Source organism: Photinus pyralis, unplaced genomic scaffold (genome assembly GCF_008802855.1).
Source record: "Photinus pyralis isolate 1611_PpyrPB1 unplaced genomic scaffold, Ppyr1.3 Ppyr1.4_LG5, whole genome shotgun sequence".
Classification (NCBI taxonomy): domain Eukaryota; kingdom Metazoa; phylum Arthropoda; class Insecta; order Coleoptera; family Lampyridae; genus Photinus; species Photinus pyralis.
In genome coordinates this window covers 28,108,780-28,130,086 of record NW_022170596.1, presented here as the reverse complement: position 1 = coordinate 28,130,086, position 21,307 = coordinate 28,108,780, and the positions used below count along the sequence as shown (strand labels likewise).

General features: G+C 40.4%; 1 protein-coding gene across 6 annotated transcripts in view; it reads left to right on the top strand.

The window, feature by feature from the left end:
- The window catches only part of LOC116171846 (fibronectin type-III domain-containing protein 3A), an 89,332-nt gene extending 68,058 nt beyond the window's left edge, over window positions 1–21,274 (top strand). For 5 of the 6 annotated variants that reach the window (XM_031488855.1, XM_031488859.1, XM_031488857.1 and 2 more), the window contains 2 exons: window positions 13,287–16,133; window positions 20,274–21,274. In XM_031488855.1, the coding sequence (XP_031344715.1) occupies window positions 13,287–16,133; window positions 20,274–20,636 (3,210 nt within the window). In that variant the 3' untranslated portion in view covers window positions 20,637–21,274. Of the gene's footprint in view, window positions 1–8,484; window positions 8,635–13,286; window positions 16,134–20,273 lie in introns of those variants that run through there. The other variant, XM_031488860.1, reaches the window with a different exon arrangement.
- Window positions 21,275–21,307: the final 33 nt, after the last annotated feature.

The following is a 21,307-nucleotide window of genomic DNA, read 5'->3' as shown; positions in this document are numbered from 1 at the left end:
TTCTTCTCGTTCACCAAAATTTTTGGAATTTTCTTAATCCTAGGAGTTAATTTTTTAATTTTGAAAAAATAGACACAATTATACCGGGTGTTATTATTAAAAAATAGACAAACACTACGGGGCGTTTTACGAAGAAACAGAATATGGACCTGGAATTCTCACTGCCTACCCTGAATTTCGACATCAAAGCCAAAATGCTGATATTGAATTCGGAATTTTGGCTTTGAATTCTGAATTGAGGTTGAGAATTCTGAAATCAAGTTCAAAGCCGAAATTCTGAACAAGTCCCGTTATAAATAAAAGCAGACCCGACAAACGTATCGCCTATCCCGGAAAACCTCATATGGGTACATTGACATTGGGCAACATTTACATATAATGCCATTATAGTGTGCACATTTTAAAGCCCTTGTGGTTTTGTGAGTTAAGCGATGCCGTTTCCGGACATAGTGCTGATATGTTGCAAAATCACACTGTGCACATTTTAAATAATGGAAAGTATTGTGAGTTATATTTTCTTTGATATGTATGGTTAATATATACTTTACTTTGTACTAGTACCAGCACGAAAGAAGGCTAAAGTGGACTATGCCTAATTTATAGTCTGCAGGAGCAACCAAAGGACTCCGTGGCGCACTAATAGTGCAATTAATAGAATATAAATACTTAGTGAGGATGCGGGATCTTTCTCCTTCTTACGGACCGGGTACAGTAGTTTATTGTATAATTACACTGTGCACATTTTAAATCCTTTGAAGATTTGTTGCAAAATTGCAATGTGCACACTGTAAATATTGCGCATTTTTAAGCGGCACACTTTAAATATTTGGAAGTATGTTAACAGACGCACACTGTGCACATTTTAAATCATTTGAAAACGCATTTCTTTTCTTGAAATATGATAGGCCTTCTAGGCTTTTCGAGAATTTTCGTGATTTTTTGTAGAAACTTTCTGTCTACGTACGCAAAAGGTTTCACATTCTAACGTGACAGTATTTGCATTGACCCTAAGTATCTCCCAAAAAATTGACAATCGCTTACCCCCCCCGTTTGGCAGGGTGAAATCTATCCGGAAGCATAAAAAAATTCATCAAAACGCAGCAACAGACAGACCGACATAATTGATATTTTGTTTGATTCGGATTTCTGATGCTTCAAACCGTAAAAATGGGGTGTGGGGTCAATTTTTTGCTTGTTTAAGGTGCTGAAAAATTGCGCCACTAGTAATTCGTTTGTTTTCGGTATTCTGACTGCTAACTTCACAACGTATTCCATTGGTGGGTGGGGGTATAGCTGAAGAAGCTCAAAAGAAATCAAAGAAACCCAGGAAGAATTTTAAAAAAAGCAACGAATTCAAAAGACCATACGAAAGTGCTGAAACCCGAAGCTGCGGGGAACGTCAAGGAAACTGCTCCTAGACAAACCTATGCAACGAAGTCGAAGTCCAGGAAATGTGAAGTTGGCAAGGGTTTCTTTCTTCTGCTCTCTCTTTCGCCTTCACTGTGTTTAATTAAAGACACTGCATACTATGCTATTCGACGGGCAGCTTATGGAAGCCTTACTGCATTGCAGAGTGAGACGTAGCGTGCTTCCTCCGAGTCTCTTCGACATGGTGATCTCTAACTAGGCCTTGGCCCCTGATGAACAGGGATCTTTTAGAAGTCGACGGTCCACGATTCGTTCCAGGTGCTAAGTGAACTTACATAACCTGGTGTCTTGTTCCACCGGACACGACAACCTGTAACGGCACGGCACAGCAACACCTTCAAGGATACGATAACAATTCAGTTTACTTGAGTGGTGAAATTCCGAACGAAGTCGATAAAAATTTTTACGACCTTTTTTATCAATTAGCAACAGCTTGCGAAATACGCGGTACTTGCACCGCCACGGTGGACCTGGGGGATGTAAGGGAGGGTTAAAAATTTCGAAACTCTCTGGCTCCCAGTACAAAGCAACTACGCGTGATAGATAATTTGTATGTCAGGATAAAATAGTCTTAAAGAATGTCCGCCTCAAAGAGCGGAAGTAGGATTAAGTGGCTTACTTGTTATGAAAATGACTGCAATTTAAACGTATAATCAACGTCTTTTAATACGCGCTGCGTCCACGGATGAAAGAATTTATTGTCTACCACTCACGCACGCACCTTTTGAGAAAGAAGAAAACTTCCATTACGCATTCCACAAACGGGAAATCCAAATATTTCGACGACGACGACTCCACTTCTCTTTGGTGGAGAAATTCTAGGTCAGTGAGTCAATTTAAAATGTTAATTAATTTAAGAAATATAACGGAGGTCAGACGAACGGGAATTCTTTCAACACATGTTGTTTAGTTACAGTTTTCTTCTATTTTCCTACGTATTTTGACATCTAATTACACACTAATTTTTCAAGTTGCTAAATAGAACGCCGTTTACTGTCTTGGAACGGTCGAGATTTTGGCCAAAACGTCCCTCGAACGTCGACAGAAAAAAAACTGCTTTCGAAAGTGAAATAACGCCTTACGTCACCTTGAAGAAACGAGTAGCATTTCCGTTTACCTGATTACTTCTATTTCCGCAACGGCTCGAGCATTCTTGGTTGAGTCAGGCGTCAACGTTTTTTACCACTCGGATGACTCATTTTTGGAACAGGACAGATGCGTTCCTGTTACGCAATGACGAATTAACGGTCCGCTTAAATTGGGCAAAATTGTTTTAACTAGTGAGGTCTTCGAAATGCGAGCTGCCATCTATTATCAGTATGTGAAAGTAAATCTCGTTTCTCACACTAATTTAGGGTTTTGCGTTCTGAAGGTTTCCCCTAGTTGATACTTTGGCATATACTGGGTGTTGTCCGTCCCCGAAAGGATACGGCCTCTGCTTCGGCACTGGAATATCTGGATTAGAGGGAGCTCTTCCTCTTCCCCGGTATTCCGTTAGTTTCCGATGTCTCCATCCTTTGATCTTGTTTCTCCTCCTCCTCCTCCTCTTGGCTGCTTGTGCTTCTGTCTGATTCTTCCTCCACCTCCAGTGTCTGCTTTCTTTCTTTATTTTGTGTGTTGTTTCTGCTCCACTCTTCCCATCTCTCTAACTGACAAAGGTCCAGTGTTTTGAGTGAATTTTGAGATTTCATGGCTGTTGTGATTTTTCCTCCTTTGCATTGGGTGTGGCTTCGCCGGTTTGGACCAAGTCCTCGAAGTCTCTCATCTTACCCGCGATTACGAGTAGTGTCGGTAGTTGTAATTGGCCATCCTGTTCCTCACCACCCTCCTTGTTTCCTAAGTTAAACTCGTTTAGTTTGATTACCGACTTCAATTCTTTGTGTATGAATCTGCCTTTTTTAACTTAACTTCAGTCTAAGGTTACCGTATCCAAGACCTCCAGATACCTTCCGGACTGGAGAAGGTCCTGCTAATTAACAAAACTTCATGTAAGAAATTTCGGAATATTTTTCACAAATGGGAGAGGAGTGGAGTCTAAATCTATTTGAGTTGGCTACTTTTGAGCGTATCAAATTTGTATTAGATTAAAGTCAGATTTGAGCTATTCAAATTCAAGAATTATTTCCTCGGATTGTTAATTGTTGTATAGTGCAGATATTGCTCCAGATTTTACCTATATTTACCCTCCGTGAACAATGATTCAGAATTTTCTTCGGACTGCAATTGTAAACCGTAAAAAAGGCAGGTGCATGGCCCTTCGTAAATCAAACATTAGCCAGAATTTGCATTGCGATTTTTTACGTTTTATCTCTTCCTTTAGTAACGGAAAATATGTAAATAATTAATAATAATAATACTTTATTCTTGGGACCGTATCCGAGTATCTTGTAAGAAGTTTTTAATTTTATTTTCGAATGCGCGTTGTTTGCAGATGGTGAACTCTAGCGGCAACATGTTAAACAACTTTGAACTTCATATAGGGGGATTTATTATAAAAAGAGTTGGTGCCTCATTATGGAAATTTTGTCCTTGTCCCTCGTATTGAAGGAGTTTGGGAAATTTTCAATTTTTTTCATAATTTTGTATAAACGAATTAAATTTCTTGTACATTTTTGCAGAGGCCCCATTTAAGTCGGGGCCCGTCCTCATTTTGTACCTTTGAGGCATTGTAGTTACGCCACTGGTCCCAGCAGCGTCAGAAAAGTGGCTATTAGGTCTGTTGCTAGACGCCAAATTTTGATTCCTGCCCGCCAGTGTTCGTCCAGAATCCTCCTGGTCGTAAATATACAGGGTGTTCAGTTCATTGTTCATATTACAATAAAAAAAAACCTACCAAGTTAATTACGAAATATTCAATGTCTTTTCTCCTTACGAAGTTCAAAATGTCATTTCATTTGAAATGTCAAGGTCCCCCCACCTCTAAACATTTAGAAAAGAAAATGAAAAAAATAGGTTAAACCAAAATTTCATAAAAAAATATTTAAAACTGTTTTCGAAATATCGCCTTTAAAAACTCACCCTGTCTTTGAAAAGTATTTTGAACGCATCATAACCTTACATGTATTTTTCGGAGCATGCGACAAATGTTCTCAAAAATTGAAGCTTTTCCATAGTTTTTTTCTGATCAATATAACAAAAAGGTATACACTGTGTCAGGGGTAGATACAAATTGGGTTTAACAGTTGCGCAATCAAAGGTCTGAGAAAATCGCGTTTAGAAATCCCTGCAAATTTTTTGGTTTTTTAAATATTTTCAAAAATTCGGATTTTTTTATTTTGCAAACTATTTTTTCTGGCGTCAATATTTGACCAATGACACTTCTCACAGCAACGTTTTAATGTTCTTAAAGCTGAAGAAATTGTTGTTAACTTTTAATCCGACGTTTCGGAATTTTTTCAAATACGGCCCTGATATACGGATAGCATATTCTTATTCTTAACTCAATGATATTATACGTATAGCACTTTGTGGTTAATTGCCGTTTAGCTTTTTTTAGGGTTTAAAATTCTTATTACGAACGGTGAGAAGTACAGTGTAGGTTAAATGGAGACACACTTGCCTTTTTGTTTGATTTGCAAAAACGTATTTGAAATTTTAGAAAAGTCGCGGAAAATAACTTGGGTTATCACCGAAAAATTGAAAATGTCTAATTTCGTTTTCACTTTCCCTAGCTAAAACAATCGGAAATGGACCGTTCCTGTTATAATAGCACCTTCATAGCAATTTTTTTCTGAGAATTTACATCTGTTATCAGAATTTCCATAACGCACTATAGTTCGTTTCATCAATAATTTAACATTTCTCATTAGGTCGTTTAAGTAGCGGGAATTCCCACTGCGACATTTAAAACAATAGGGCAATAGCCTCCATTTAACTAAAAGTCAGCGGTTCTCAATAAAATTTTAATGTTTCGAACGCCATATTGTTTTAAATGTCGCAGTGAGAATTCGTGCTACCTAACGACCTAATGAGAAATGTTAAATTGTTGGTGAAACGAACTATAGATGTAGAAGCTACAAGGCTACTAGTTTCTTATTTCTTATAGACGCCATATTGGATTTTAACGGAATGAGAGAGAGAAAAAAAAGAAATTCATTTGAATACATCGGCCATCGCCATCATTGCCATGTTGATTTGGCAAGATCTAGTTACCCGTGAATTGTTTGTTACGAACTGAATGTAAAACATTTGAATTTGAAATTTTTTAGGGCATTTTTTTAAGAATTGAAACCGTTAATTTTCACAGCTAATTATTTATTTAAAAAACAGGTCAGTAATGGGAAATTTTCTTAATTAAGCCCGAAAATTAAACCATAAACCATCATTGAATTGAAAACGGCTTTTAAGAATGTGATATCGGAATATCAGGACCGTATTTAAAAAAAAATGAAGTTGATAATGGTTCCACAAAGACGAAACATCAGATTAAAAATTGAACAACTCCACCAGAGATATTAAAAGTTGCTATGGAGACGCCATAGTTCGTAAAATCGAAAAATCCGAATTTTTCAAAACATTTCAACAACCAAAATATTGTTCGGAGATTTTTAAACGTTGTCATATCTCCCATTTCGTCAAAATTTCCCTTACCCTTGCCTAGAACTAGAACTAGAGCTTGTATAAGAGCGCGAAACGAACTGGGAGACTTAGATAACCATGCGTTTTTTTCAAATAACCAATTCTGACAGACTCGTCCATCATATTTGATAATTTTACGGTATTATTAGTTCAAATATTTTCATGGAATACTTGGGGAAAGGCTATCACCAGAAAGCAGAGCTCCCTCTAGTTTATTCGTTGTCCCTCTTGTTCTAGAGGACTCGGGTATCTTAGCAATACGAGAAGGGGGCCCTCTAATTAACTTCTGTTTCGTATGTGATTTTTATTGGGATAATCAACTTTAACATGAATACTGCTTGAGTTCTCTCCTGTACTTTTAGTGGTAGCCCACGCCATTTTGATGTTTTTTATGCTCACGCAATTTATCATTTTTCGGGTTGTTTGACCTATATTGACAATTTTTGTACTAAATTAATTTATCGTGTCTTCCATTTGCATTTATGATGTCCCTTGTGTTTGTTTTTATTATTTTGTTTAACTGCATTTGATTCGATTACCTGATTTTTATTGTAGTAGCACAACCGCGCTAGTAAATGGCGCACGTGTGAAACAAGGGGGAGAACTTTTTAACCAAATTCACCCCCTTTCACCCTCTGCCCTCCAGGATTATTCCTTTCAAAATTTTAAATGACAAGTGGTATCGAGTAATAGCTTGTTTAAAAAAATCAAACGTCAAAATAATGGATTTCGAAAGACCTTTCAAACAAGCTATTACTCGATACCACTTGTAATTTAAAATTTTTAAGTGAGTGGTCCTGGGGGGGCAGAGGGTGAAAGGGGATGAAGTAGTTTTTGATTAAAAAAGGGCCTCGGCAAAAATGTACAAAAAATTTAATTCGTTTATACAAAATTCTGAAAAAATTGAAAATTTCCCAAACTCCTTAAATGGTATACTTCTACAATACGAGGGATAAGGACAAAATTTTCATAATGAGGCTCTCCCACTCTTTTTATAATAAATCCCTCTATATGATGGGTTCAAAGTTGTTTAACATGTTGCCGTTAGAGTTCACCACCTGCAACCAATGAGCATTCGAAAATAAAATTTAAAACTTTTTACAAGATAATGATGCACAGTCCCAAGAATAAAGTATTATTATTAATTATTTACATGTTTGATTTACGAAGGGCCATGCCCCTGCCTTTTTTACGGTTTGCAATTGCAGTCCGAAGAAAATTCGGTGAATCATTGTTCACGGAGGGTAAATATAGGTAAAAAATCTGGAGCAATATCTGCAATATACAATCCGAGGAAGTAACCCTTGAATTTGACATACTTTAATCTAATACAAAATTTGATACGCCAACTCAAATAGATTTAAAAGCAACTCCACTCCTCTCCCATTTTTGAAAAATCAAATTCTCAAGTTTCTTACATAAGTTTTGGTAATTAGCAGGACCTTCTCCAGTCCAGAAGGTATCTGGAGGTCCTGGATACGGTAACCTTAGACTGAAGTTAAGTTAAAAAAAAGGCAGATTCATACCCAAAGAAGTGAAGTCGCTAAACAAACTAAACGAGTTTAACTAATGGAACAAGGAGGGAGGGGAGGAACAAAGACTCCGGAACTACAGGACTTTACACACTTGGTATTGGTGTCTTTCAGCGCCAGAAAATCGCATAGGAAACAAGACGGACGGACGGATACGGCCATTGGGAATCGACCATTCCCATGGGTTTTTATCACAATTCGCGTCTGTGCGAGGTCGAGAAATAATCGCAGAAATTGATAAATTTCGGCGCACTTCCCGGACGAATTTGTCCCCGTTTCGTGGCACGCCACGAAATCAGTCTCGTTGACCCAAACCGTCCTCGGGAATGCGCAATTCAAATTTCCGATCGAACAAAGATCGCGAGAATGTGACCTTTGGTGACTCCTCGTGAAAGGAATTGCGATGATGTGGGATGCGCCCATCTTCTTCTGACATCGGCGGCGATTCCCACAATTTCTTTCTCGTTGCAAATTTTCAAGGATATCAAGTTCGCGCGCTTCTTGCAGCAACATTGTTGTTGCATGGCAACAGATCGAATTTTTGCTTGAATCGTTAACAGGATGCACCTTTAGCTTACAGGGAAACAATGAAGGGCGTCTAAAAATGTCACGGCGCGTAGATAACGCGTGCATTAACTGAAATTTATCACGTTGTAAATCAGAAGTACAGCGGAAATTATTTTATAATTATATGAGTCAAGTTACGGAAGTGCTTATCTAGGCTTTTTTTGTGTTATTAATATTAAAAGGTAACGGCACGACAGGAATGCGCTTCCTCGATATCATCCCGGGCGCCATCTGCACAGTATAGGTCCGACAATCGATCCCTGCGGTGTCCCCCAATGCAGATAAATCGTAGGCCAAGGATAAAATGTGAAGCAATTCGTTTTTTCCCCCTCGCCGTTATCTACGTAAAGTGTATTAAATGTTATCGCGATTTCGTTTGGCCACGTCCTCGCCTTGCCGTGTAGTTTAGTAATAGCCGGCAATTAACGGTGCCACATCGACTCCCGTGAATTCCTTTGTGAGCTGGGGAAAAATGGACGATTTTGAGGAAAAAACCATAAGGCTAGTTTTGAAAGAGGGTCCACTGAGGGTAGGTGATCTTTTTTTAAAAATTGCACATTTTCCCCGATTAATAAATTGTTCGCGTTTCCTGTGTTAGTATTTAAAAAACCATAAAAACTTTTGTAACACAGAAACTGGCGTACTTGCGTAACATTCACATGAGAAAAAAAAGATGAAGTAATGTAGCATTTTATTTATTACGTACATATTATTAAATGTGTAGCATGAAATATCATCAAAGCGTAATATTGCAATAATAATCCATGCGCCGACCTTTTAAAGCACAAATTATGACCGATATTATGCTGTCATCCACCAGATGCTTTAGAAATAACGCGGAAGTCGCCTTCCTTTTCTTTTAGGGTACGCGTTAACCCCACGTTCCGTGCGAAAATTTGTTTCACAATTTGAACGCCATCGTTTTGGGTAAATCCATAATCTAAAATGGGAGGTCTAACAATGAAACATGTAGAAAAATCTCAAATATCAAACTGCATTTTGGACCATTTTTTTTTCGAATTTTCAAAAAATAGTTTGGATTTTTTTTATTTTTATATTGGCAAAATCACCAAATATCAAACTTGAGGGAAATCGTCCGTGCGAAGTTTGCTATATCGAGCCAGCAATAAATACAGGGTGTCCCACAACGAATCTATATCTTCAGAAGGAGACATCTTTCGGTTCCGAAGCTTACTTTTTTCCCGTTACCTTATATCCGTAAAATGGGCATTTTCCAAAAAGCCGGTTTTGAGCTGCGAGGCCAAAAATCCGACACGACCCCCAATAAAAAATTCGCAACTCATTTATTTGTTGAGATGACGAGTAAACGATTTTAAGATTTTTTGTAAGTTGGCCATGACATTGTTTCCATTGCCAAGCGCTTCGTTCCCCCAACAGTGTACTGCCATAAGCGTTGGAATCCGGAAAGATTTTTTTATAACAAATCATTGTTTGCGCTCGGTCGGTCTGTCCACCTGTACTCTCAGTTCTGGCTGAACCGATTAGAATCAAATCATATTCTTAGATATAAAAGGTAGCGCTTTTGGGTAGAATCGCGCATGCGCAGGTGTGCAAAATAACAAAAAACGCTCGACTTTTGACATTTGTTCGTGGCTCAACTGCATCGTGCGGGTGGTAGCTATGCTAACCACAGCAAATTTGTTTGTTTAATATCGGCCGCCTGCGTTTTATGCAAACTGTAATACACTGAAAACATTTAATTGATTATAGTTCATTTAATTTCAATTTATTTAGGGGTTGGTTTACCATTTTTATTCAAAATTTCACTTTCTTTCAAAATACGTAATATACAGTGCGTTTAATTAAAAAAAGATTTCATTATGGCAGTGGTTCTCAACCTACGGCCTCCTTTTTAGGTTGAGACACGTTTTGCGAACCCCCAGATCCTCAACCGGATAACCCACCGATTGAGGACCACTGCCTCCTCAGATCCCCACAAAAATTGAATTTCAATTTCGCTACACAATATCATAAGATCTTCGGCCGCCGGGGGGTATTCTAGACCCTTCGGTGCTACACTCCACCGCAAAAGGTTCAGGCCTAAGGACTCTTGTCATAGTTTTCAAAAGCACTCAATATTTCGGGGGAGAATGTTTAACCGGGGGGTCTGGGGAGTATGGAATACCCCCAGGGAAAAGGAAAAATTGAATCTTAATTTCGATACACAATACCATAAGATCTTCGGCCGCTGGGGGGTATTCCATACCCCCCCAGACCCCCCCGGTGATACATTCTACCACAAAACGTTCAGGCCTAAGGACTCTTGTCATACTTTTTCATAGAGAACACCGCATCTTAGTAAAAATTATAATAAAAGTGTCAAAAGCGCTAAATATATCGGTGGAGAATGTTCAACCGGGGGGTCTGGGGGTTATGGATACCCCCCAGGGAAAAACAAAAATTGAATTTTAATTTCGCTACACAATATCATAAGATCTTCGGCCGCCGCTGGGGGGTATTCTAGACCTTTCGGTGCTACACTCCACCGCAAAAGGTTCAGGCCTAAGGACTCTTGTCATAGTTTTCAAAAGCACTCAATATTTCGGGGGAGAATGTTTAACCGGGGGGTATGGAGTACCCCCCAGGGAAAAAGAAAAATTGAATCTTAATTTCGATACACAATATCATAAGATCTTCGGCCGCTGGGGGGTATTCCATACCCCCCCCCCCCAGACCCCCCGGTGCTACATTCTACCACAAAACGTTCATCCCTAAGGACTCTTGTCATAGTTTTCAAAAGCACTAAATATTTCGGGGGAGAATGTTTAACCGGGGGGTCTGGGGGGCCCATACCCCCCCCCCCCCAGACCCCCCGGTGCTACATTCTACCACAAAACGGTCAGCCCTAAGGACTCTTGTCATAGTTTTTCATAGAGAACACCGCATCTTCTAAAATTATGATAAAAGTTTCAAAAGCACTAAATATTTCGGGGGAGAATGTTCAACCGGTGGCTCTGGGGATATGGAATACCCCCCAGGGAAAAAGAAAAATTGAATCTTAATTTCGCTACACCAATCATAAGATTTTCGGCCGCTGGGGCGTATTCCAGACCCCCCCCCCCCCCCCGGTGCCTATATTCTACCGCAAAACGTTCCTAAAAATATAAGTGCCAAAAGCACTAATTATTTTGGGGAAGACTATACAACCGATGGTCTTGAAGGGTGTGGAGTAATGTAAAACTGAAGGGGGGGGGGAGGGGGTAATGAATAAATTGGAATGTTCATTTTCTTACGCCAGTGGTTCTCAACTTTTTAGACACTGCAATATCAAGCTAAAGGGAGGGGTTTTTAGATTGTGACACGTTCTGCAACCGCCCAGAGAGTCACGACCCACAGGTTGAAAACCAACTTCTAATCAGATCACCACTAAAATCACACCAGAACTTCTAAAAATGTTGCGGAAACTTTAAGAACACTTGAAGGGCCTCCGAGAATGTTGAGAAGATACTTATCTTGATTTTATTTTAGTAGTCGTGCGCAAAACCGAAGGGAATTGCGAATTAAGATACTATATATCGTCACCGTGGTTCGTTTAATCCTTGTAGCTGTCACGCAGGTGACCCGGGTTCGATTCCTGGTCGATGCAGATTTTTTTAAAATTTATATATTATTTTTCACTTCCACATTTCAGCATAATACTGATTATTATATATATTTGTCAACTATACTAGGGGTGCCGCGAATTTTGTTTAATAATTTTAGTGTGCCGGATAAAAAAGTTTGACAAACACTTGACTCTAATGAGTTAGATGCTTGGCTATGGTCTGAATACGGGTTCGGCCACGGTAACGTTGTTATCGAATATTCGAAGAAATCTCCAAATCACACCAGGACTAAGTTTTGCAGAAACATTAAGAACATTTGAAGGGCCCCTACAAATGTTGAGAAGATATCTGAATTTTATTGTAGTACCTCCATACGTCTGAACACGCATAAGAGACAGACAGACATACAGACCAACGTTGCGAACCTCGTATATACCTAATGACATTAACATTTTCATATAATGCCATTACCGTGTGCACATTTAAAATATTAGAAAGCATGTGAGTTAACATATTTTGTTTTATACTGATGCCGGCACGTAAGAAGGTTTCAGTGGGCTATGAGCAGATGACTAATTTAGAGTCTGCATGGCACATTAATAGGTGCAATTATTAAAGTATGAATAGTGGAAATGAGTGATCTTTCGCCTTCTTACGTGCCGGGTACAGTAGTTTGTTATATAAGGACACTGTGCACATTTTAAATCCGTTCAAAACTTGTGTGTTAAGAGATGTCATTTGAGAACATGTTAAAGATTTGTTGCAAAATTGCAAACTCTTTTGAAATATTGCGTATTTTTAAGTGGCACATTGCACATTTTAAATATTTGGAAGTATTGTGAGTTAACAGATGTCTACTTAAATTTGATTTTTCGTTCGTTGCATAATTACACTGTGTACATTTTAAATCCGTTCAAAACTTATGTGTAAAGAGATGTCATTTGAGAACATGTTAAAGATTTGTTGCAAAATTGCAAACTCTTTTGAAATATTGCGTATTTTTAAGTGGCACATTGCACATTTTAAATATTTGGAAGTATTGTGAGTTAACAGATGTCTACTTAAATTTGATTTTTCGTTCGTTGCATAATTACACTGTGTACATTTTAAATCCGTTCAAAACTTATGTGTAAAGAGATGTCATTTGAGAACATGTTAAAGATTTGTTGCAAAATTGCAAACTCTTTTGAAATATTGCGTATTTTTTAGTGGCACACTGCACATTTTAAATATTTGGAAGTATTGCAAGTTAACAGATGTCTACTTAAATTTAATACGAAGAAAAAGACACAAGTTTTGCAGTGGGCGGTTACCTGCTACTGTTTTTATACTAGATGACGTATAGTGAAAGTGGCAACAGAAGTTACTACTTATTTCTTCGCGATCCTTCGCTCCCATCACAGATTTTGGTGCTTTCGTGCGTAAATGCTCCCAATTAAACCAGCTTTGTAGAAAAAAATGCGCGCGCTATGGGGTTTGAACCCTCGTCTTTAGCATAGAAAAAGTGTCACAATTGACAAGATCAATATTTGTGAAAAGATGACGTAAAATGTCGTATATATTTCAATTTTATTGTTGAATAATATTATTTTCTGCACTAATGAATTTTTTGCAGGGAGCTGGACCACCAAATGGCAGCAATCAAGCACCCCAAACGTTTTATCCGGGAATATCGTCGGGATTTCCGCCGCCTCACTTTCACTCCAGCATACCACCCGGACATCCCTCGCACGTCTCCTCTACACACTCCGGTCACTCGCCGCCTCCGAGCCACGGTTACTACAAAGACGAACGGACACAACAACGTTATTATAAGTTAAGGAAAAAACTACACGATAAACAGATGAGGAACGATTCCGGACAAACTACGCCGCTTTTATCTCCTAGGAAGGACGTGATCAACGGATTGCCTAGGAGCAATTTGAAGGAGAAGGGTATGAACAGCGTAGGAACCTCGGAGGATGGGGAGGAGAGCAGTAGCGTGCAGGATGAAGATGATTATGTGCATATTATCACCGACATGTTGTCGTCCGTCCAGTCGCCGAAGGTGTCTGAACTGAGCTCGCGCAGTGCCTTACTTCAATGGGCAGCACCGTTAAGGCTGTCGGAAGCGTCGAGTAACGACAGCCACGAGTTGGACATCTCCGAGTCGGATCTCCGCTACGAGGTGTTGCTTAGTGATAAAAGCAAGGAAATGAAATACAAGTCAATTTATAGCGGCGCCTCACTCTCCTGCCGAATTCAAGATCTACGGCCCGGTCAGGAGTATTCGGTTTGTCTTCAAGTGCACCTCGAAGAACTGCAAGGCTCGGCGTCCGACCCGATCAAGTTCATAACGCCCCCCTGCGAACCCGACCAACCGCAGGCCCCCAAGTTAATCTCGCGAACGAAAAGCGGCCTGCAGCTCCGATGGAACGCGGTCAACGACAACGGCTCGCACATTCAGTACTACCTTTTGGAGTACGACGAAGGCAAGGGCGGCGACTTCGTGGAACTCCACAAGAGCAGAGGAAAGCAGCACAGCCTCTCTAAACTGCAGCCGGCGACAATTTACAAATTTAGATTAGCAGCTCTTAACGAAGTAGGCAAAAGCATATATTCGGACGTCGTCTCGTTTTCGACCTCCGACGTCGCGCCCCTCCAACCCGCACCTCCCAGCCTGCGGGACTCCACCATAAACTCGTTGCACCTGGTGTGGAGCCGAAGACCTAAGGATGACGAGTTCGTTTTACAACTTGACGATCTTAAAACGCGATACGGCTTTCTCATTGTATATAACGGGAAAAATAGCGAATACATTTGCGAGAACCTGAAGCGATATACCGACTACAAATTTAGATTGAAAGCTCAAAACAACGGAGGATGCTCGCCGTGGTCCGAGGAGGTTACGTTCAAAACGCTCCCCGACCGGCCGGCGAGGCCTTCGAAGCCGATAGTGAAAGGACGAATACACGCGCATATGTTTAGGTTAAAATGGGAACCGCCCGCGGATACGGGGGGAGCGGAAATTACCAAATATATTCTAGAACTGAATTCGGGTAGTGGATATCAGAATGTGTATACCGGTTCCGAAACGGAAGCAGTCTGTGATAAACTTACACCTGGCACCACCTATCAATTACGAGTCAGTTGCCTAAGCGCGGGAGGCCGCAGCACCTACTCTGATCCCTGCACGGTCACCACCGATGCGATTAGTCCCGGACAATGTACCGAACTCCGGCTGCACGGCAAACCTCGTCCGAACAGTATAACGACCCGATGGAACGAGCCCGACTACAACGGCGGCGCGCCCGTGTTGGAATACGAAGTGGAGATGGTGAGTAACGACGGTACTCAAAGTATTGTACATAAAAGCAAAGAAATCGAATGCACCGTCGTGAATGTCAGCCCGGGTTGCGAGTATCTCTTCATGGTGCGAGCCGTCAATCGAATAGGCCCGGGAGTGTGGTCCGAAACCCTCTCCGTGAAAAGCGGAGCCGCACCTCCCGACACTCCGACCGCTCCATCCGCCACCCCGAAGTCACCATTCCACATCTACCTGGAATGGCAAGAGCCGAACAGCAACGGAGCCCCGATCACCGAGTACAAGGTGGTGATGAGCCCGAATGAGTCGGTCGAAGAGCAGTTTCTCTCGATCTTCCAGGGATCCGGGACGAACTACGACGTACGAGGACTATCTCCGTTCACGCCCTACTACTTTAAGGTGCAAGCCGGCAACAACGCGGGCTACAGCCCGTTCTCGCCCCCCTCGGCTACGGTGACACCGGCCGCTCCCCCAGCCGCAATCTCTTGCATTCAACATGACAAAACGCCCACCAGCATAACACTGAGCTGGACGGAACCGCCTTGCAACGGCGCCAGCATATCTCACTACAACATCGAAGTCGGCGATCAAGCCACGAGCACTGCCGGACCCGACACTAGCCACACAATCGAGTCGCTTACTCCACTAACCGTCTACAAAATCAAAATCCAAGCCGTGAACAACGTGGGCGCGGGCCCATTCTCGTCGATACTTAAAATCGCAACTCTCCCCCTACCACCGGTCGCCCCTCGTCTCGAATGCATAGCAGTCGGTCACAACTACCTCAAGCTGAAATGGGGCGAGGGCCGCAACTACGACTTCACGCAGTACTGCCTCGAAATTGAGAACCCGCGCAGCAGGGAGTTCCAGTGCGTCTACCAGGGAACGGCGTTCACGTACAAAGTCAATAAACTGCACGAGCTGACGTCGTACAGGTTTCGAATTTGCGCTTCCAACGACACGGGCGACGGCGACTACTCGGAGGAGTACCAGTTCGCTACGTCCATAGCGCCGCCGGCGGGCGTCAAACCGCCGAAGGCCGTCGAGATCGAGCAGAGAAGTTGCGCGTTGGAGTGGACGTCGTCGAAGAACGCCACCGCCGATCCGATCATATATTTGGTTCAAGTTTGTCGACTCAAGGATCAAGATTTTAAACAGGTAATAATACTCACATTAACATTAGCTATGCCCGACTTACCCACTACCTTCAAAATGCGCATTTCCGGTGAAAACTCTCCCTCAAGAAAAACAGTAGATAAACACCACCGGTGCGCATGCGCCAAGCTCAAGGTTATATATATGCACAAACAGAACTGATTCGAATGACCTTTAACTTGGCGCCCGCGCAGATCTCGAGGTCAAAGTGTACTACTAAAAAAAACCCTCTACAGTGATGTTCAACAACTTTTGTCATTTTTTTTAAATGGCTTCAAAGGCCTTTTGCAAATCTGTCTGGGCTTCAAAATGATCTGGCACCCTGGTATCCTCCCCCGGGTCATTACCCCCCCCCCACACACACATGGCAACCCGGACAGTGAATATTATCTATTGTAGATTTGAACCCAGATTGGTTTTAGAACTTTCTTTAACGAAATTCAATTATCTACAGGGTGAGTCAACGATTGCATGGACTCTGATTATGTCCACCAAGGAAGAATTTTTGTTCACGTTGTGCTTTTGTGTTATAATAATTTGGAATGTTCTGCATGTTTTGAATTATACAAGGATCACGAAGTAGAAGGCCAAAAAATTTTTAATGAACTCCCTGTATTTTATCCCATACTTCTAATCTTCCATGAAAGTTCACCAATATATTATGACAGTTGTAGGGAAAGAGGCATTGAATCATCTTCCTGTCTTCGCAAAATACTTCCCAGGAAAGAAAGGCAAAAAAAAGGCAGTGTATTACCTTCCTTTTTTACCAAAAATCGACTGCACCAAAATTTCTCGGGAAAAAACTTTTTCTTTTACTAAATTGGGTGCGTAGAATCCAAAACGATTCGTACTTTTTCGATTAGACGTCTCAATCAAAAGTTATGGGCAACAAAAGATTCAAAGGGCTGTAACTTTGACCTTGAGATATGCGCCAAGCTATGCACAAACCGAACTGAATCGAATGACCTTGAACTTGGCGCCCGCGCAGATCTCGAGATCAAAGTGTGCTACTAAAAAACCCCTCTGGACTTGAGATTACAAACATATCGTGTTCCACAACTATCATCATGTTTTTTTAAATGGCTTCAAAGGCCTTTTTCCAAATCTGTCTTGGCTTCAAAATGATCTGGCACCTTGGTATCCTCCCCGAGCCATTTTCCCACCCACATGGCAACCCTGACAATGAATATTATCTATTGTAGATTTGAACCCAGAATTGATTTTAGAACTGTCTTTAAGGGAAATCGCCTAGACAAAAATTCAGATATCTACAGGGTGAGTCAACGATTGCATGGACTCTGATTATGTCCCCTAAGGAAGAATTTTTGTTCAGATTGTGCTTTTGTATGATAATAAGTTAGAATATTCTGCATGGTTTAAATTATACAGGGTGGGTGCAATCACAAAGTAGAAAGCAAACAATTTTTTTTATGAACTCCCTGTATTTGATCGCAACTTCTAATTTTCCATGAAAGTTATCGTGTTATTTTTTGGAAAGACTAAACACGAGAGGGGGGAGATCTAGGGGATACGGAATACCCCCCAGCAAAAAAGATATTCTAGTTGTAGTGAAAGGGCTATTGAATCTTCCTGTTTCTGCAACATACTTCCCAGGAAGGAAAGATTCAATGTTCTTTTTCCTACCACTATCATAGGATCTTCTTTTTTGCTTGGGGAGGTATTCCATTACTCCCGAACCCCCCTGAATATGTACACATGGTAGAGCTTTAGGCAGTCAAATGGGTTTTTCCCAAAAATTATCGTTTTAGTACTAACTTTTCTAAACTTTTTGGGAAAGACGTTAACACCGGGGGGTCTGGGGGATATGGAATACCCCCAGCACAAAATATCGTATTCTAGTCGTAGGGAAAGGGACATGGAATCTTTCTGTTTCTGTAATATACTTCCCAGTTCCCAGGAAGGAAAGATTCAATGTCCTTTTTCCTACCACTATCATAGAATCTTTTTTTTTTGCTTGGGGGGTATTCCGTACCCCCCAAACCCCCCGGAATATATAGACATTGTAGAGCTTTAAGCAGTCAAATGGTCTTTTCCCAAAAATTATCGTTTTCGTACTAAATTTTCTAAACGTTTTTAGGAAAGACGTTAACACTGGAGGGTATGGAACTCCCCCCCCCCCCCCCCCCCAGCACAAAAGATCGTATTTTAGTTGTAGAGAAAGGGACATTGAATCTTTCTGTTTCTGTAATATACTTCCCAGGAAGGAAAGATTCAATGTCCTTTCCTACCACTATCATAGAATCTTTTTTTTTTGCTTGGGGGTATTCCATACCCCCCAAACCCCCCCGAATATATACACATTGTAGAGCTTTAAGCAGTCAAATGGTAGTTTCCCAAAAATTATCGTTTTAGTACTAACTTTTCTAAACGTTTTTGGGAAAGACGTTAACACCGGAGGGGTTTGGCGGGGTATCCATACCCCCCCAACAAAAAAGATATTCTAGTCGCAGTGAAGGAGTCATTAAATCTTTCTGTTTCTGTAATATACTTCCCAGGAAGGAAAGATTTTTTCTTTTCCTTTTTCCTACCACTACCATAGAAGCTTCAAAGGGCTGTAACTTTTGATCTAGTAGTCCGATCTTGGAACTGTTTGAAATTATGGATTCTACAGGCCACATTCTATAAGAAAATATTTTTTTCCGATCGATTTGAGACAATTTTTTTTTGGGGCAAAAAAAAAGGCAGTTATAACCTTCCTTTTTTCCCAAAAATCGACTGCACCAAAATTTCTCGGGAAAAAACTTTTTCTTATTAATTTGGGGTGCGTAGAATACCAAAACGAATTCGTACTTTTCGAATTAACGTCTCAATCAAAAGTCTTGGCGAAAAAAACCAATTTCGACAAAACTTCAAAGGGCTGTAACTTTTGATCTAGTAGTCCGATCTTGGAACTGTTTGAAATTATGGATTCTACAGGCCACATTCTATAAGAAAATATTTTTTTCCGGTAGATCTGAGAATTTTTTCTTCGGGGCTCAAAAAAAGGCAGTGTAACCTTCCTTTTTTACCAAAAATCGACTGCACCAAAATTTCTCGGGAAAAAACTTTTTCTGATTAATTTGTGTGCATAGAATCCAAAACGATTCGTACTTTAGGCTTAAAGTTATATTTTGTGTCATAACTATTTCAAATGGTTTTCGAAATATCTGGATATTCATAATTATAAATAATAAATGAAACAACAAAATTAAGCAAAATTTTTAACAAAAATACACATAAACAATAATTATTATATTATTAACATTGCAAAAGCACATTTTCTACAAATCCTTCTTTAGGGCGCCATAATAGCACTCCAAGCAACCATGGATTCAGTGGCGTAGCAAAGTCTTCTGACACCCAGGGCGGAATTTCAACTTGTCACCCTTACCATAATTAATCATAAGCCTTTTCAAATTTTAGATACGTTTTTGTCACCCCTACAGGGCTGGCACCCGGGGCAGTTGGCCCCCTTCGCACCCCCCTTCCGCGCCACTGCATGGATTCACTCTGTATTTTTGATCATTTCCCTGGAATATTTAATTCTGAAACAGTTGCATCCAGAAGATTCGTCCTTAAAAAACTGGCCCAGAAATTTCACCTTCAAAAAGATTTGAACAAGAAAATTGATCCCCTATCTTGCAAAGTTCCAAACCCGCATCCTGTTAATAGTTATTTATTGTATAAAACGATAAAGGGATATTTTAATCATTAAATGAATGAATTTCCCCTTAGTTCCCCTTTATTAGACTTTATTTTATAGCAGAAGCCATATAAATCATTGTAAAGCTTGTGACAGTTCTGGATTCATTTAGACGTCAAAAATAACAAGCTTTCACTATTGTGATATGTTCTGAACGTCATTTTCTATCGTGCTCCGCGTCCCATTTGAAATGCACAGTCATCTGTTTCACTTTACCTACCCTTGCCGTTAAACAGCGGCTCAGCCTACTAATTCAAATCATTAAAATGCCAATTTATTTTTTTAATTTATATATTTCCGTGTTTTTCCAAAAAAAAATTCAATTCAATTTCAAAAGTTCACCAAAACCTAGCTATAGGTGCAGCACTGGGTCCATCGCGTTCGAATCATAGCCGGAGTGTCGAAGAACTAACCTCAAAGTTCACTTTTTATTCCCGCAGGTTTACAAGGGACCCGATACGAGATGCACGCTAGACAACCTGGAACCGGGCGCGGATTACAACGCTCGCGTCTGCCCGATACGGCTATCCTCGTCGGGCGAACTCCCCGGCCCGCACTCGCCCCTGCTGACGTTCACGACGACGCCCGCCGAAACTCTCATCATTCCGAAGCTCTCTCAGCCGATAACGAGCTCCCCGACGCACGTCCATCGCAATCGTAGCTATCTAAAGTTGATCTGGCCCCACATAATGCAATCGAAATCGATGTCCGACCAGCAGATGGTGCTGGTAGGCACCCTACTGCTGATAGTGGTCGGAATTTTTATAGCGGTGGGGTTAGCTTCGCTCGTTAAATTCGATTGATGACTTTTAGGTGCAATTTAGTATGATCGCTTACGCTAATTACCCTATATTTTTTTTTATTATGAACTAATTTTTTTAATTCTATTATATAGCCTGCTTTCCGGCCCCCCACCGTTAAGCAAGCACAGATCTTAAGTATTATTAAACAGGGCTTATATTTTATCGTTAAATATATATACATATATATATATATATTAGAGGACCAAAGCGAATGTTTTGGTATTTTTATACGTGTTTCCGTACTCGGCGTGGTGCTAATGCAAGTGATGTAGTCGCGACAGTCTTGTCGTGGTAAGTATATTCATGGTTCGCTATGTGTGTTGTTATTCCAGTCATATGTACATTATATATATTATATCATAATTTTTACGGTTGAAGGTATTATTAAATTATTCTAATGATTGATTGAATTTTATATGTGGCTGGAAAATGTTGTACCTATAGATAGAGAATATAATAATGAATTTAATTAATATGTATTATTATGAGACGCAATTGTGTATAGGTTGGAAAGCAGCAGATCATTTATATATTATACAAAAAAAAATCCAATGTTTATTATATGCAATCTTAATTATATTCAATTGGCTATAATGGGATTTGTATACGTGCGCCTCGCACTCTCGTCACTGAGATATATTAATATATTATAGGTATAAATACATATATTA